The 15,192-nt window shown below is 45.6% G+C and overlaps 2 protein-coding genes across 9 annotated transcripts in view; one reads left to right on the top strand and one right to left on the bottom strand.

The window, feature by feature from the left end:
• Positions 1-8,569, top strand: part of NR3C2 (nuclear receptor subfamily 3 group C member 2) — a 351,426-nt gene extending 342,857 nt beyond the window's left edge. For all 4 annotated transcript variants that reach the window (XM_078445709.2, XM_078445710.2, XM_060655652.3 and 1 more), the window contains exon 9: positions 5,811-8,569. In XM_078445709.2, coding sequence (XP_078301835.1) covers positions 5,811-5,966 — 156 coding nt within the window. In that variant the 3' untranslated portion in view covers positions 5,967-8,569. The remainder of the gene's footprint in view (positions 1-5,810) is intronic.
• A 5,693-nt stretch (positions 8,570-14,262) lies between these two features.
• ARHGAP10 (Rho GTPase activating protein 10) overlaps positions 14,263-15,192 on the bottom strand; it is a 321,446-nt gene continuing 320,516 nt past the window's right edge. For all 5 annotated transcript variants that reach the window (XM_060655658.3, XM_060655661.3, XM_060655662.3 and 2 more), the window contains one exon: positions 14,263-14,997. In XM_060655658.3, the coding sequence (XP_060511641.2) occupies positions 14,909-14,997 (89 nt within the window). In that variant the 3' untranslated portion in view covers positions 14,263-14,908. The remainder of the gene's footprint in view (positions 14,998-15,192) is intronic.

Genomic DNA, 15,192 nt, shown 5'->3' with positions numbered 1-15,192 from the left:
AGCCCTCATCCCTCTGCAGCTGGCTGAGGCGTTCGCTGTAAACAGAAGCCCTGGGTGTCCGCTCATGACAGGAAAGGAATTGCTGTCTCAGTCTGTGGAACAGAGGCAGTTGTGAAATGCCAGCCCCAGGTTAATATGCATGGTTGGTTAGGGACACCTGTCCTCAGCCAACCTGTCAGGGATGACAGCTGAGCCCTGGGCTCTGGTCTCTCCCCTCGGCATCTCCTAGGTGATGCTCATGAGGTGTTAAAGGTAGGTGTGTCCCCATTAACAGGGTCCCAGAGGTGCTCCCGTGTGTGCTGCCTGGTGCTAAAGACCTGATTTACTCTGCTTCTCATCTCCTATCGCATACGCGACTTGGCATGTTTACAAATATAAACCCTAAGTGGCCCTGGCCCTGCCAGGTAACTTGTTTCAAATGTCAGCTGGTCACTTAACAGGTGCCGCTTCACGAGCTTCACACTGCTCTGAACCCTCTGAGCGACCCCACACCCACCCTGATGGCTGTATAGCTCCGCTCCACCTCTTTCAGGTCATCAGCCACCGCCCCCTTGGCACTTGGATCACCCTTCCAAAACTAGCACCTCCTCTGTCCCTTCTTGCACTGCCGGCACCTGACCGCATTTATCATTTCCTCTCAGGCAGAGCAGAACATAGACACCCTGAGACCAATGCTTTGTTGTGTTTGTCATGGTTTCTCTGTGCCCGGCCCAGAGCAGGTGCTCTGTAACCTGGATGGACACACACGGAGAATGACTTATGGAAAAGGACCTCCACCTCCCTGAATGCCCTGTGGCCCAGGGAGCCTTCATCTCTGGACATGAAGTAGGGCCAACCCCAGAGAAGTGAAAAGGGCAGCAGAGCCAGCCGAAGGGGGGGGGTTGATGTTGCCTAGAAAGTGAGCGGTCTCCTTTTTTTTTTTTTATTGAAGTATAGTTGACACACGATGTTACATTAGTTTTGGGTGTACAACGTAGTGACTGGACAAGTCTATATGTTATGCTGTGCTTGCCACAAGGATAGCTACCACCTGTCACCATGCAGCGTTGTATTGACGATACCAATGACTGTATTCTCCATTCTGTACATTTCATCCCCATGTCTTACTCATCCCATAGCTGGAAGCCTGTGTCTCCCGCCCCTCTTTCCACCATGTTGTGAAGGCCAGTGTCAAAGAGTACTGCCTATGTTTTCTTCTAGGAGTTTTATGGTTTCAGGTCTCATATTCAGTCCTTAAATCCATTTGAGTTCATTTTTTGTGTATGGTATAAGAAAGTAGTCCAGTTTTCCCAGCACCACTTATTGAACAGACTGTATTTCTCGTTGCATATTCTTGTCTCCTTTGTTATAGGTTAATTGACTATATAAGCATGAGTTTATTTCTGGGCCCTTTACTCTGTTCCATTGAGCTATGATCTGTTTTTGTGCCAGTACTGTATTGTTTTGATTACTGTAGCTTTGTAGTGTATCTTGAAATCCAGAATTGTGATACCTCCAGCTTTGTTCTTCTTTTTCAAGACTGCTTTGGCTACTTGAGGTCTTTCATGGTTCCATACAAATTGTAGGATAGTTTGTTCTAGTACCGTGAAAAATGCTGTTGGTATTTTGATAGGGATTGCATTAATTCTGCAGATTGCTTTGGGTAGTATAGACATTTGAACAGTATTTTTCCAATCCATGAGCACGGAATATCTTTCCATTTGTTTGTGTTATCTTCAGTTTCTTTTATCAGTGTTTTATAGTTTTCAGAGTACAGGTCTTTCACCTCCTTCATTAAGCTGATCCCTAGGTACTTTATTCTTTTTGGTACAATTTTATTAAAAAATTTTTTTTTAATTCTTTATTTATTTTTGAGAGACAGAGCACGAACCGGGGGAGGGGCAGAGATGAGAGGGAGACACAGAATCCGAAGCAGGCTCCAAGCTGTCAGCACAGAGTCCGATGCAGGGCTCGAACCCACGAAACAGGAGATCATGACCTGAGCCCAAGTCGGATGCTCAATGACTGAGCCACCCAGACACTCCCTTTTGGTACAATTTTAAATGGAGGTTAACATTCTTTAAAAGGAAAAATCATCCTCCTTTATAGCCCTGCAGGCACCACACAGAGAGACCTTGGGGGCAGGATGGGGGGAGGGATCAGGATGAACTTAAACTTGGTTCTTTGTACCGGCAGCTGGTGCACAGAGCTCTGCTGTCACCCACTGAAAGGCGTTCTCTGCAGTTGAAACTACTAACTCATTCGTGGCACCACACCTGGAGAGTGGCACCCAGCTTTTTTTTTTTTTTTTTTTTTTTTTATTTTTTTTTTTTTCAACGTTTTTTATTTTATTTTTGGGACAGAGAGAGACAGAGCATGAACGGGGGAGGGGCAGAGAGAGAGGGAGACACAGAATCGGAAACAGGCTCCAGGCTCCGAGCCATCAGCCCAGAGCCTGACGCGGGGCTCGAACTCACGGACCGCGAGATCGTGACCTGGCTGAAGTCGGACGCTTAACCGACTGCGCCACCCAGGCGCCCCTCCATTCTGTACATTTCATCCCCATGTCTTACTCATCCCATAGCTGGAAGCCTGTGTCTCCCGCCCCTCTTTCCACCATGTTGTGAAGGCCAGTGTCAAAGAGTACTGCCTATGTTTTCTTCTAGGAGTTTTATGGTTTCAGGTCTCATATTCAGTCCTTAAATCCATTTGAGTTCATTTTTTGTGTATGGTATAAGAAAGTAGTCCAGTTTTCCCAGCACCACTTATTGAACAGACTGTATTTCTCGTTGCATATTCTTGTCTCCTTTGTTATAGGTTAATTGACTATATAAGCATGAGTTTATTTCTGGGCCCTTTACTCTGTTCCATTGAGCTATGATCTGTTTTTGTGCCAGTACTGTATTGTTTTGATTACTGTAGCTTTGTAGTGTATCTTGAAATCCAGAATTGTGATACCTCCAGCTTTGTTCTTCTTTTTCAAGACTGCTTTGGCTACTTGAGGTCTTTCATGGTTCCATACAAATTGTAGGATAGTTTGTTCTAGTACCGTGAAAAATGCTGTTGGTATTTTGATAGGGATTGCATTAATTCTGCAGATTGCTTTGGGTAGTATAGACATTTGAACAGTATTTTTCCAATCCATGAGCACGGAATATCTTTCCATTTGTTTGTGTTATCTTCAGTTTCTTTTATCAGTGTTTTATAGTTTTCAGAGTACAGGTCTTTCACCTCCTTCATTAAGCTGATCCCTAGGTACTTTATTCTTTTTGGTACAATTTTATTAAAAAAATTTTTTTTAATTCTTTATTTATTTTTGAGAGACAGAGCACGAACCGGGGGAGGGGCAGAGATGAGAGGGAGACACAGAATCCGAAGCAGGCTCCAAGCTGTCAGCACAGAGTCCGATGCAGGGCTCGAACCCACGAAACAGGAGATCATGACCTGAGCCCAAGTCGGATGCTCAATGACTGAGCCACCCAGACACTCCCTTTTGGTACAATTTTAAATGGAGGTTAACATTCTTTAAAAGGAAAAATCATCCTCCTTTATAGCCCTGCAGGCACCACACAGAGAGACCTTGGGGGCAGGATGGGGGGAGGGATCAGGATGAACTTAAACTTGGTTCTTTGTACCGGCAGCTGGTGCACAGAGCTCTGCTGTCACCCACTGAAAGGCGTTCTCTGCAGTTGAAACTACTAACTCATTCGTGGCACCACACCTGGAGAGTGGCACCCAACTTTTAGCTTTCACGGCCACTAGCCCACTGCCTTAAAAAAATTAGTAAGAAATCTGGTATCCCAATTCTAAAAATCTCTCTCCTGGAAAGGTAAAACACAAAATTCTCCGGCCCCTCAATTTATACCCGAGGATACAAAATTACACAAAGATGACCCAGAGCAGATTTTGCAAACTGTGTCCCATAGAGAAAAAGGATGTTTTATGGCTTAAAGAGTTTGGGACCACTTGGGAGGATGGAATCAGAGGGCTTTTACCAGCACTACCTGTCAACATCTTGACTGAGAATTGGCATCCATATTGTACTTGCTTTATGGCAGTTCACTCATTCCATCCTCTTAAACAACCCTGGGAGGCAGATACCCCATTTTACAGATACAGAAACTGAGAGCATTCACAAAGCAAGCACAGAGATGTGAACGTGCCCAGACTGGACAGTGGCTTGTGCTGTTTTCCAGTTTATTTGACCCCAACCTTCTGTGAGTGAATGAGACTTATTAAAGCTCTCACAGTCCTTGGAACCTCATTAGGGTAATGTCCCTCTGCAGACAGAGGGCATAGACAGGCACAAACAGAAGCACCAGATACTTTTCCTGATGACATTTTTTTTTGTATTAAAGGCCTTTGCCATACAGTTATTTACTATTCTTAAGATTGTAAATTGAGTTTAAAAAAAAACCCTGAGGGAAAGTTATAGATGGTATTTTCACTACCATCATTTTATTAAGACTACAGAGTTCTTTTATGACCTGTAATATTGTCTGCTTTAATACAGTGGGAAATGGCCAAAAATTTCCTACAGTGAGGTATGGAAATAATGGTATATCGCATTTGTGGATAATTGGGTTTTTTAACTTACAGAATTGGGAGTGGTTCAGGTCCTGGAGGATGGAAAAGGTCCTTGGGTCACCAAGTAGGAAAAATAGCTGGATAGACAAGTAGGCATGGAGGTGGCCCTTGCTGTTTGCTCTCCACAATCAGCCTGAAATAGAAAGTGGCTGAGAATGGAGAATAAATACACAAACACACAGCCGTGAGAAAGTTGGAAGTCCTGCTGTTTGCAGTAACATGGATGGATCTTGAGGCTATTATGCTAAGTGAAGTCACACAAAGAAAGATTATACATCATACTGTATGACATTACTTATATATGAAACCTAAAAAAAAAAAAAACAAACTCACAGAAACAGAGAATAGAGTGGTGTTAAGTAAGGAAAGGGGAAATGGAGAGACGGTGGTCGAAGGGCACAGACTTCAGTTCTGACAAAATAAGTTCTGGGAATATGAAATACAGCATGATAATTATAGCTAATACTGTATTTGTTACTTGAAAGTTGCTGGGTAGATAGAGCTTAAATTTCCTTACCACAAAAAAAAAAAAAAAAGGTAATTATATGACACAATGAAGGCGTTAATCACTTTGCAATATAGAAGTATCAGATCAGCCCATTGGGCACCTTAATCTTACATAGTGTAGCGCATCAGTGACACCTTAATAAAGCTAGCAGTGGGTACTGAGAAGTCTCAACCCTGCCCCCCGGCTCAGGGTGAGAAGCCAAAGGAGAGAAGAAGGTGGCAAGATGAAGGCCAGCATGTGGTGGCCCCAGCCCCAACTGACAGGGCCCACCCGGGACTAGAGGAAGCATGACTCATGCCAGCAAAGGCCTGGGCACCACCTGCCCCTCCACCCCAGCCCACCTTATAACCTGGGAAGGCCCATCACCACCTTATAGAGATACACGTACACGCCTGCTCCACCGAATTCGCACGTTTACGAACGAGAACTTGGTGAGAGCGATTCCGTGTCCCCACCACTAGGACCTCTGTAACTGACCCTGTTCCTACTGGTATATTCAGTATTGCACACTCAGTTCTCAGCTGGGATCAGTTCTGCACGAAAGGCATGGTGACAGGAGACATGAGCACCCCATCCTCCCCTAAAACAGATGCCTTAGCCAAATTAGGCAGCTTCACGGCCACGGTTTCCTGGTCAGATTTCTGCAAGTCTCTTGAGCTTACAGCAGGGTTAGGACACAGAGGGGCGTGGGGACGGAGATGAGGCCTCACTGTCCTGTTCCCCGTCTGTGTTGCAGCTGGTCAATGACTTGCTGGAATTCTGCTTCTACACCTTCCGAGAGTCCCAGGCCCTGAAGGTCGAGTTCCCTGCGATGCTGGTGGAGATCATCAGCGACCAGCTGCCCAAGGTGGAGTCCGGGAATGCCAAGCCCCTTTACTTTCACAGGAAGTGACGGAAGACGTCTTACCAGGAGAGCTTTGCCTTAAGTTTCCCCATGTTATTCTACACCCACGAAGGACCCAAGGAATCATATTTTTGACATGTGATGGTTGATTCATACTTGTTCAGCAGTTTCTCAAGTTGAAAATCACGTCAAGGGTTCAGAGCCGGGAAAGCAGTTTGACACGGATTTGGCAAGACCTGAGCGGTCTGACGGATTCTTCCCTGTCCAATCCCCAGCGCTTAGAAACATGTTCCTGTTCCTCTGGATGAAAAGCCATATCTAGTCAATAACTCTCTGATTTTGATATTTTAACAGATGGAAGTTTTAACTATGCCATGTAGTTTCCGGTATCGCTTGTTTTAAAAGGGTTCAAGGACTAACGAACTTTTTAGAGCTTACCCTTGGTTGCACATAAAACGTATAGTCAATATGGGGCATTAATATTCTTTTGTTATTTAAAAAAACACACAAAAAAAGAAAAAAATATATACAGATTCCTGTTGTGTAATAACAGAGCACGTGGGGTGAAGAGCGGCCCCCTTGGTGGCGGGGGGGGGGGGGACTTATTCGCCCGCGTTCCTCTGCATCACTGGTATACACACCCTTTAGCGTCCATTTATTTAATTAGAATGGATAAGATGTTAAACAAATGCCTTGGTTTCAATTTCTAGTATCTATTGTGTTGGCTTTACAAATAATTTTTTGCAGTCTTTTGCTGTGCTGTACATTACTGTATGTATCAATTGTGAAGGACCTGAAATAAGGTATAAGGAACTTTTGTAAATGAGACACATACAAAAAAAAAAACAAAAAAAAAAAACAAAAAAAAAAAACTTTAATGGTTGATAGGATGAAGGGGAAAGTATTTTTGAAAGAATTCTATTTTGCTGGAGACTATTTAAGTACTATCTTTGTCTAAACAAGGTAAAAATTTTTTTTGTAAAGTGAAATGTTCTGCATGCATAATGAACCGTTTACAGTGTATTTAAGAAAGGGAAAGCTGTGCCTTTTTTAGCTTCATATCTAATTTACCATTTTACAGTCTCTGTTGTAAATAACCACACTTAAACCTCTTTGGTTGTCTCTAAGCCTTTCTACCTTTTCTGTACTTTTGTTTTGTCTCTGGTCTCCCGCTTGGGGTGTTCTTGGGACTTGAGCACGGTTTCTGGCTTCTGCTCCATCCTGCTTCCGTCCGGGAGCGACAGGCTGTGGTGCCCGCAGCTCCTCCAAGGGGTCACCTGACAACACACGTGCGAGAGGGTGTCCGGGAGTGCCGCAGCTTTAGGAGAGTTGCCTCTTTTCCTTTCTTCCTCACGAAGCAGAATCAGAATCGGCTCCAGGAGAGTGAGACCGGAAATGCCATGGCCCAGAGAGCGGAGTCTCATCCCATTGTAGAAAATTGGATTTTCTCCTTTGGGAAAGAAATTCCATGCACTCTCTACATCGGCGGAGGTGACATGTTCACTTCTGGTCTTGGAAAGGGGTTTTGCACTCCCGGAACTGGTCATGGGAACACATAGGCCATTGCAGGACGCACTGGGAAGATGCATTTTGGCACGGTTCAGTCAGAGTGGCGTGGAGACCGCATGATAATTAGAGGGTTTTTAGATTTTTAAAAGGTAGGTTTTAAAAATAAATTTTATACATAAACAGTTTTGGAAAAAAAAATAACTACAGATCATATAAGCAAGACAGTGGCACTAAAATTTTTAATTCATTAATCTGTTTGGCACTGATGCAATTTATCGCTTTTCTCTTGCCCCAGATCACAAACCTATATATCTTTGGGGAAACTTAACAATATGATTGCACTAAATAAACTAGTTTGAACAGAGGCCAAATTAGTCTTTTAAAAGTGACGATAATCATCAGGTACTCAGTGAAATCACATTATTTTCCAGAACCTAAAAGCTGTAGCTGGAGAAGCCAGGAGAAGGCAGCATTGGGATCACCACTTTTCTCCAGGGTTCACCATGCAGGCAACATTACCTTGTCTTTCAGAAGACACCTGCCTTATGCAAGGGGAAGCCTGTGAAAGCTGCATTCAGAGGGAGGACTTTTTCTTACATAATTTGCAATTTCAGTAATTTAATTTATAGGCAGATCTTTAAATATAGTCAACTTACATGCACAGCAATATGAAAGCCACACTTGGAAGGTGATAAGTACTCAGCATGCAGACTGGGAGTTTCTAGAAAAGAAATGGCTTACAAGAGCAGCTTTTAGCTCAAGACTTACGTTTTATGAAATTGGAATTTCACTGTAACCAGGTTTGGGATGGAGACAGTCTGCATCAGCTTTTTGTATTAACAAAGTTACTGGCTCTTTATGTGTCTCCAGGTAACTTTGCTTGATTAAACAGCAAAGCCATATTCTAAATTCACTGTTGAATGCCTGTCCCAGTCCAAATTGTGTGTCTGCTCTTATTTTTGTACCATATTGCTCTTAAAAATCTTGGTTTGGTACAATTCATATTTCACCAAAACTTCTTCATATAATTAAAAAACACTAAATTAGTTTAAAATGAAGCAATTTATATCTTTATGCAAAAACATATGTCTGTCTTTGCAAAGGACTGTAAGCAGATTACAATAAATCCTTTACTTTAATCACCTGTTGTTTTGGAAACATTTCATTTGAATGTCCGTAGGAACACCTGGATTTTTGTGTCCCTCTCAATCTGATAACTTGCACTTCTGCCTCCATCCAAGATAGAGTAACATTTCTGCCCCCCGTGTTAAAGCCCCCCCCCCCATTAGCCACATGTCCATTATATTCTTTTGGGACTAATTAGATGCTTATTTCTCAGTGCTAATATTTGGGGTCACTAAAACCTGTAACAGTTTGATAACAATAACTGCTGCTAAACACTCTGTGTACATTGCCTCCTTTATCTTCACAGCCGTAGGAAAGCTCAATCATTCATTTTTCAGACTTTGAGACTGACCTGAGTAGACCAGATGCCCCACCTGACTCCAGAGTTCTTCCTCCATGCAGTTCTGCTTTGCTCCTTCCCATTAGATCCTCTTGGGCCAAGAGACTTGGCTCCCCACTGGCCATAATGCTTCTCACACTCCTTACAGGCTGCTCCCCTTAATTTCACGCATATAATATGGACCACAGAAGAGCAGCAAACAATTATCAGCTCATCTTAAAATTAGAAAACATGTATTTCCCACCAGATAATTTCAAGTTCATTTTTAACATGTCATTTAACTGGTGATGAAACTATTTGCTTCCAGAAAGAGAAGACTAGTTGAGCATTAAACAAATTCAACTGTGTTCTAACATGATAGATTTCTGGAACACAACATGGCCATTAAACACAGGACGGGAGAGAAACAGTTTTAGAGTTGTAAGCACAAATTTGTTTCTAAAACATCTGTACATGCAGTTAATTTTATATCTTAAAGCTAACAGAATTTGACCTACTAGGGAGCAAGGCTTTTCACCAAGAACCCCTAACTTTAAAAGGGAGCATGCTAGGGTGGCCGTTATTTAATTAGAGTGGGTGTCCTTTCTGAATGGAGCGGACTCATTCTTGGGACAAGTGTCACTCTATTTCTGAGATGTTCTAAAAGTGTTCTCAGACCCAAAGAATCCAGCTTCACGTTTAGGAATCCTTAGCTGAGAACGAAGACTCTTCCCCTGAGACAGCCAGCCACTGCACACCAGAGCAGTGAAGATTATGCGCAGTGATGCATCTATAATTAGGGGTTTGTTTGCTTCTGTGTGTTGAATGCCCCTCAATCAAATAGAAAACATTGTCCCTCTATGTTAAAGTCAGCTCTAACATACTTTTTATAAACTGTGAGTGTACACAGACTAAAATGACTTGATTACAAGTCTCCCTGGCACTTTAATTTCAAGCCCTCCGATTGTCAGTGCAGCAGTTTTCTTGGAAGTAACACTGTGGCTTTCCCAACAACACTGGATAAGAGAAGATTAGAATATGATCTTAACGGTCAGCATGGACCAAGACTATATCCAAAGCAAAGCAAACCACGGAGCAGAGTAGCAGGCCGGTAGCTGCAAACCACCCCAAAATGTAGCGGGGTTTGAATCAACCACCGTTTGTTATTTCTAGTGAGTTTACAAATCAGCTGGGAGGGTTCTGCCAACCCGGACCAGGCTCGGGGGAATCTGGCCTCATGGGGCATCTGCAGTTAAGCAGCAGTCCGACTGGTCTGGGATAGTTCTGCTCCGCGTGGCCTCTCATCCTCCAGCGGACCAGCCTAGGCGAATTTTCATGGTAAAGGCAAGGCTCTAATAAGAAAGGAAGGGGAAGGTATAACACTTTTCAAGCCTCCGATTGCATCAAGTTTGCTCCCATGCCATTGGCCAAAACAGGTTACAAGGTCAAGTCTAGAGTCATCATGGAGGGCTCCACAAAAAGGGACATGGATTCAAAGAGGGGTGAAATTTGGGATCATTAAATCAATCTACACTGGCAATTACCCTGATACTTTTTCATAGAATTTACATTGCCAGGATAGCAGTTTCCAAGTTATCCATGGTCACAGCTACAGAAAGGGTCACAGCTACTATGAAGCCGTGTTGGAGCGTGTTTCTCCTGCAGTGTTTCCTCGCTGCTGAAATCCTCCATGGAAGAAGAAATCTAGACACCAGCACATGACACTGAGCTGTCTAAATCAATATTGTGCATTTACTGCCCAAGTTCAAAGTGCAGGTCTCTTGCTGGACAAAAAGCAGAAGTCTGCTTTCCAATCAAGTTGATCTTTTCTGATAGGAAAGAGTTCTTGGAGATATTCCTCCAACCAGTAGATTGAGAAACTTTGTTTGCAGACATGAGCATTAGGAGACTATGCCAGGTTACCTGAGGAGGGTGGCAATAAATTACTGCCCTGGCCAGTCAAGGAAAAAGAGTGCTGACAGGCACTGGAGAAGACATTTGCAGAGCTTGGAGCAGGAAAGCCGTTTGAGGACATGCTCCTGGAATGACATCTTTGGATAGGAGGAAGGAAGGAAAGTTATGTGGCTCAGGAAGATTAAAAAAAGGCATGGAAAATATCTGGCTGAGAAAGGAGTCACCAAGACCAGCATTGAGAGATTGGAGGGGAGAACAGTCAGAAGGTGAGAAGGGGGCCAGAACCGAGGTGAATAGGGAACAAAGACAAGGGCAAGATTACAGAGGCAAAGTATGCCCCTGGGAAGGAGAGGAAAGGGCAGACCATGTAAAGGGAAAGCCGAGGAATGGCCTTTGGAAAAGTACCTGGACAAAAGCAGTGAGTGGCCAAGAGATAAGAAGGGGGACAGAGACTATTCCCACCACCAGGGTACCCTGCTGTCTACCTTCTCCCATTTCCATTTACCAAACTCTTTCCCGCTGGGCACCCTTCAGGCACTTATCTTTTGTCACAACATCTCAATGAGGTTGGTGCTGTTCTCTATTGCACAGAAGGGGACTGAAGCATAAAGAGGCAAGTTCACTTGCCCAAGGTCACCAAAGTATAAAATAGTTAAAAAAAAAAAAAAAAAGGATTCAAAATTGGTTGTTTGTAACTCAAAGCTCACACTTTTTTTAGCCACTGTCTTAGGTCCCTAGAACTGCTGTAACAAGGTGCCACAAACCATCGGCTGCAAGTCCAGGAGCGAGGTGTTGGCAGGGCTGGTTCCTTCTGAGGGCCATGAGGGAGGGATCTGTTCCAGACTTCTCTTGCTTGGCTTGTGGACGACTGTCTTCTCCCTGTGTGTCTTTTCACATTGTCTTCCCTATATGTATGTCTGTCTCAGTGTCCAAATTTCCCTTTTATAAGGACACCAGTCATATTGGACTAGGGCCCCACCCTACTAACCTCATCTTAACTAATTACACCTGCAACCATCCTACTTCCAAATGAGGTCACGTTCTGAGGTACTAGGGGTTAGGATCTCAACATACGCATTTTGGAGGGGAGTGCAAATCAACCCCAAACAGCCATTGTCCCTTATTGGCCCCCAGAAGCAAGATGGCACAGCAGAAAGAACATGTAGTCAGCTGACTGAACCTGAGCAAGGCTCTTTGTCCTTGAGGCCTCCATCTTCCCATCCATAAAACGGGATAAATTCTCCTGGCTCATTCGATCACTGTATGGCAAGAATGAGTTAACCATCCTTCACTGGCAGAGTCCACTGCTTCCCCTGCCCATACCTGCAAGTGCACATATTTTTGCTACATAAAGGAAGGGGGAAAACCAGTACAAGGTCTTTAGCTCTAATCTCACATGGCATCTTCTTATATGGTCTGCAGAACAGGCCCTGGGCGATGAAATCAGATGCAAGCCCCACAGCCAGCCCCATGGCAAGCAGAAACGCAGCACCTGAGTGTCTGTTTTCGTCCCCAATCCCCTTGGTGATTGTCAATGAATACAAGCTGGAGACCCGTTCTGAGCGGCCGCTGGATGAGGTGGGCTGAGGAGCCAGAGCCCTGCGGACGCTCGGGGGATTGGCCACATCCATGCAGCAGAAACGGAGAAACAAATACACCCTATTTCTCTTCTGGGGAAACGAAGATGATCTGCCAACGTAAGAGCACACCTCCTGATCCCGTTACTAGGTATACCCTGGGCCAGACCCAGAGGGAAGCTCCCTACCTGAAGGCCTTGGCAAGCCTGGCCACACCGGTCCTGTTTGCAGAGCAAAGCACCCCAGGTCCCCTCTGGCGTTCCTCCCTCGACAGCCACAGGAGGGGACTGCAGGGCTTGGTGCTGTCGGAGCCCTTGGATCCAGCATGTTCTGAGGCTTCGTGACCACCACACTGGCATCCTACAGAACACAGATGGCCCTGACAACAGAGGTGCAAGTGACGGTCATGGTGGGAACAATACAAGGAATAGCAGCTCCCATTCACTGAACACGTACTACATACCGGGCATCCTACTTGCATTAGATCATTTCAACCCAAACCTCTGGGCATCGTTTTCTTTTTAGGAGGAAGAATCACAGAATCAGTTTAATCTACCCAAAATCACACAGGCAGTCACACTTCGTAGCAATTTCCTTGATCAAGCGTGTGGTGGTAAACACACTTTGGGAGTTGGTAGTCTGACGGATAACCGTGGGTGGGGGTGCACCTCACCGTGAAAAATGGAAATCTTCTCCAAGCAAGCAAATAAATCAAGTCCTGGTGCAGTGGGTCTTATTGTCAATGCCCTACAGGGATATACCAATTAGGAAAACTGCCAGGAAATCACTCCCAGTGCTATACTGAGCCCACTCCAACTGCCCATACGTTTGCATTTTCCCGCAGAGGCCTTTTGTAAAGTGGGACACGTCAGTAACTCCTTCTCATAAGCCAAGTTTCCCTTCCGCATCCCTTAGCAGTGGGCATGCACAGGAAGTGATTAATTCAGAAAACAGGACACCGGGGCTGGCCACTGTCGGGCAGCCCTGGGCTCCTCGGCAGTCCCAGGACTTTCCCAATGGACAGTTCAGTACTGTAAATTACGCTGCACTGAGACTGTCTTGATGTAAAACATGGATACTTTTCAACAGGCCCATTCCCCTGTACACCCATCACCCCAAACTGAACACCCTACATGGTCCGTGTAGGTGAATTCAAACCTGAGAGCCAGCAAGCCTTGTATCAATTCATCTGGGGACGATGCGGACACATCTTTCTTGTGACAAATTATTAGGAGTAAAAGTTTGACGGGCTGAGGAACCTCCCGTGGGGAAGAGAGACATGCCAGGCCCCCACAGCAGGCTCTGTGGTGGGGCTGGCTTCAGAATGATGAGGCTCCTAAAAATGAGTCCCACACTCCACAGGACTCCAGATCAGAGGACAAAGAGGAATTCGGCTGAATCTGTGCCTGGAAAGAATGAGGAAGCATCACAGTGTGGCCCACCCACAGGTGGGGCACCATAACGTGTAGGGTCGTGGCTGAGGCCTGACAGCCACACTGCAGCCAGGCTTCAGGCAGATGGAGAGATTAGTGCTGAGGCCTGGAAGACAGAGGGAACACAGGGCAGGGTGGGGACAGACTTGCACGGTGAAGCTAGTCAGCGGGGGGCCGGGGGGGAGGCGCAACCTCAGCCCCACTCCTGCTCAGGAGTCACATGGGCCATGGGGGAAAGGCCTGTTCCGGTGGCTGGAGGAGCCCCTCCAGGATTTCACACGTCAGGGAAGTCTGCTGCCCTCAGGAACACGCCCTGCTATGAATAAGCAAGGCTTCTTGTTAATAAATTCTACCTGCGTGTGCCAACGTCAGAGGAAAATGAGTTTCTATCCACTGGATGCCAAATCATAAAACATTGCAGAGGGAATGAATTCCACCATCTCTTCCCCACATTATGACACAAATCAAATAGTAAATTACATTTTATTTCATTTACAGAGACCTTGGGGCAAAAAGGTGGTGTTTGGGAAACAGCACACAGGTGAGAAGCACCAAGGAGAAGCCTGTTATAAATACGCCAGTGTGCTCTAAGTAGAGTGAATGTGGGTCCCAGCGGTGGCCATCTAGGAAGGAGCGTCTTTCTGCTGCCCTGTGGGTTTGGACCAATTCCCCGCCTGCCAGCGGCAAGCCCCCTCCACACCACATCAACCAAAGCCAAGAGCACAGCCTGCAAACACCACGAGTAAGTGCAGTTCCCTTTTACATCTCAGCAGCACGTGTGCAGAGAAGTGCCTGGTGGGATGATCACCAACAGGGGAGGCTGGGCAGGCAGAAGACTGGATAATTAAAAATCACAGTCCAAAGTCCCCAGGCTTGACAAATGAAAAGTCCGTTCCGCGAATCCTGCTACTCTTCTCCCATTCCACAGATCTACACGGTTCTGTGCGGTGCGCCCGCTCCCCCCACCGCTGGCGGGGTGTCTCCCTCCCCTCTCCTCAGGTGCCAATCCATGGTCTGAAGTTCCCGTGTCCAGGGGGCTGTGGGTCCCGCCCTGGAGGAAGAAGGCAGGTTCCCAGGAGCCAAAGGTCCATGTGGGGCCTCGCAGGCCGGACACTACAGCAGCTTGACATAATTCTGTGGAATCAGCCCCCTCTTGCCATTCAGAGTCCCTTCTAGCCAGCCGGGTTCCCTCGAGGTTTGCACTGAAAAGGAAGAGAAATTGCTTTTTACCAAAATGTCCCCAAGTACTTGCTCCCTATGGAATTCACTGTACTGCTGGGTGTCTTAAAGGATCAACCAGAAGAGAATGGGGCCCATGTCTGGGATGTCTGGTTACAAATCTGCACAAGGGCTATTTATAGGACCTGCCCCTTGGCCACTACAGACCTCATGCAGCC

This window comes from Panthera onca, chromosome B1 (assembly GCF_046562875.1).
Source record: "Panthera onca isolate mPanOnc1 chromosome B1, mPanOnc1 haplotype 2, whole genome shotgun sequence".
In the NCBI taxonomy this organism is placed as follows: domain Eukaryota; kingdom Metazoa; phylum Chordata; class Mammalia; order Carnivora; family Felidae; genus Panthera; species Panthera onca.
The sequence above is the reverse complement of the archived record's forward strand: the minus strand, read 5'-3'. Positions and strand labels throughout refer to the sequence as shown.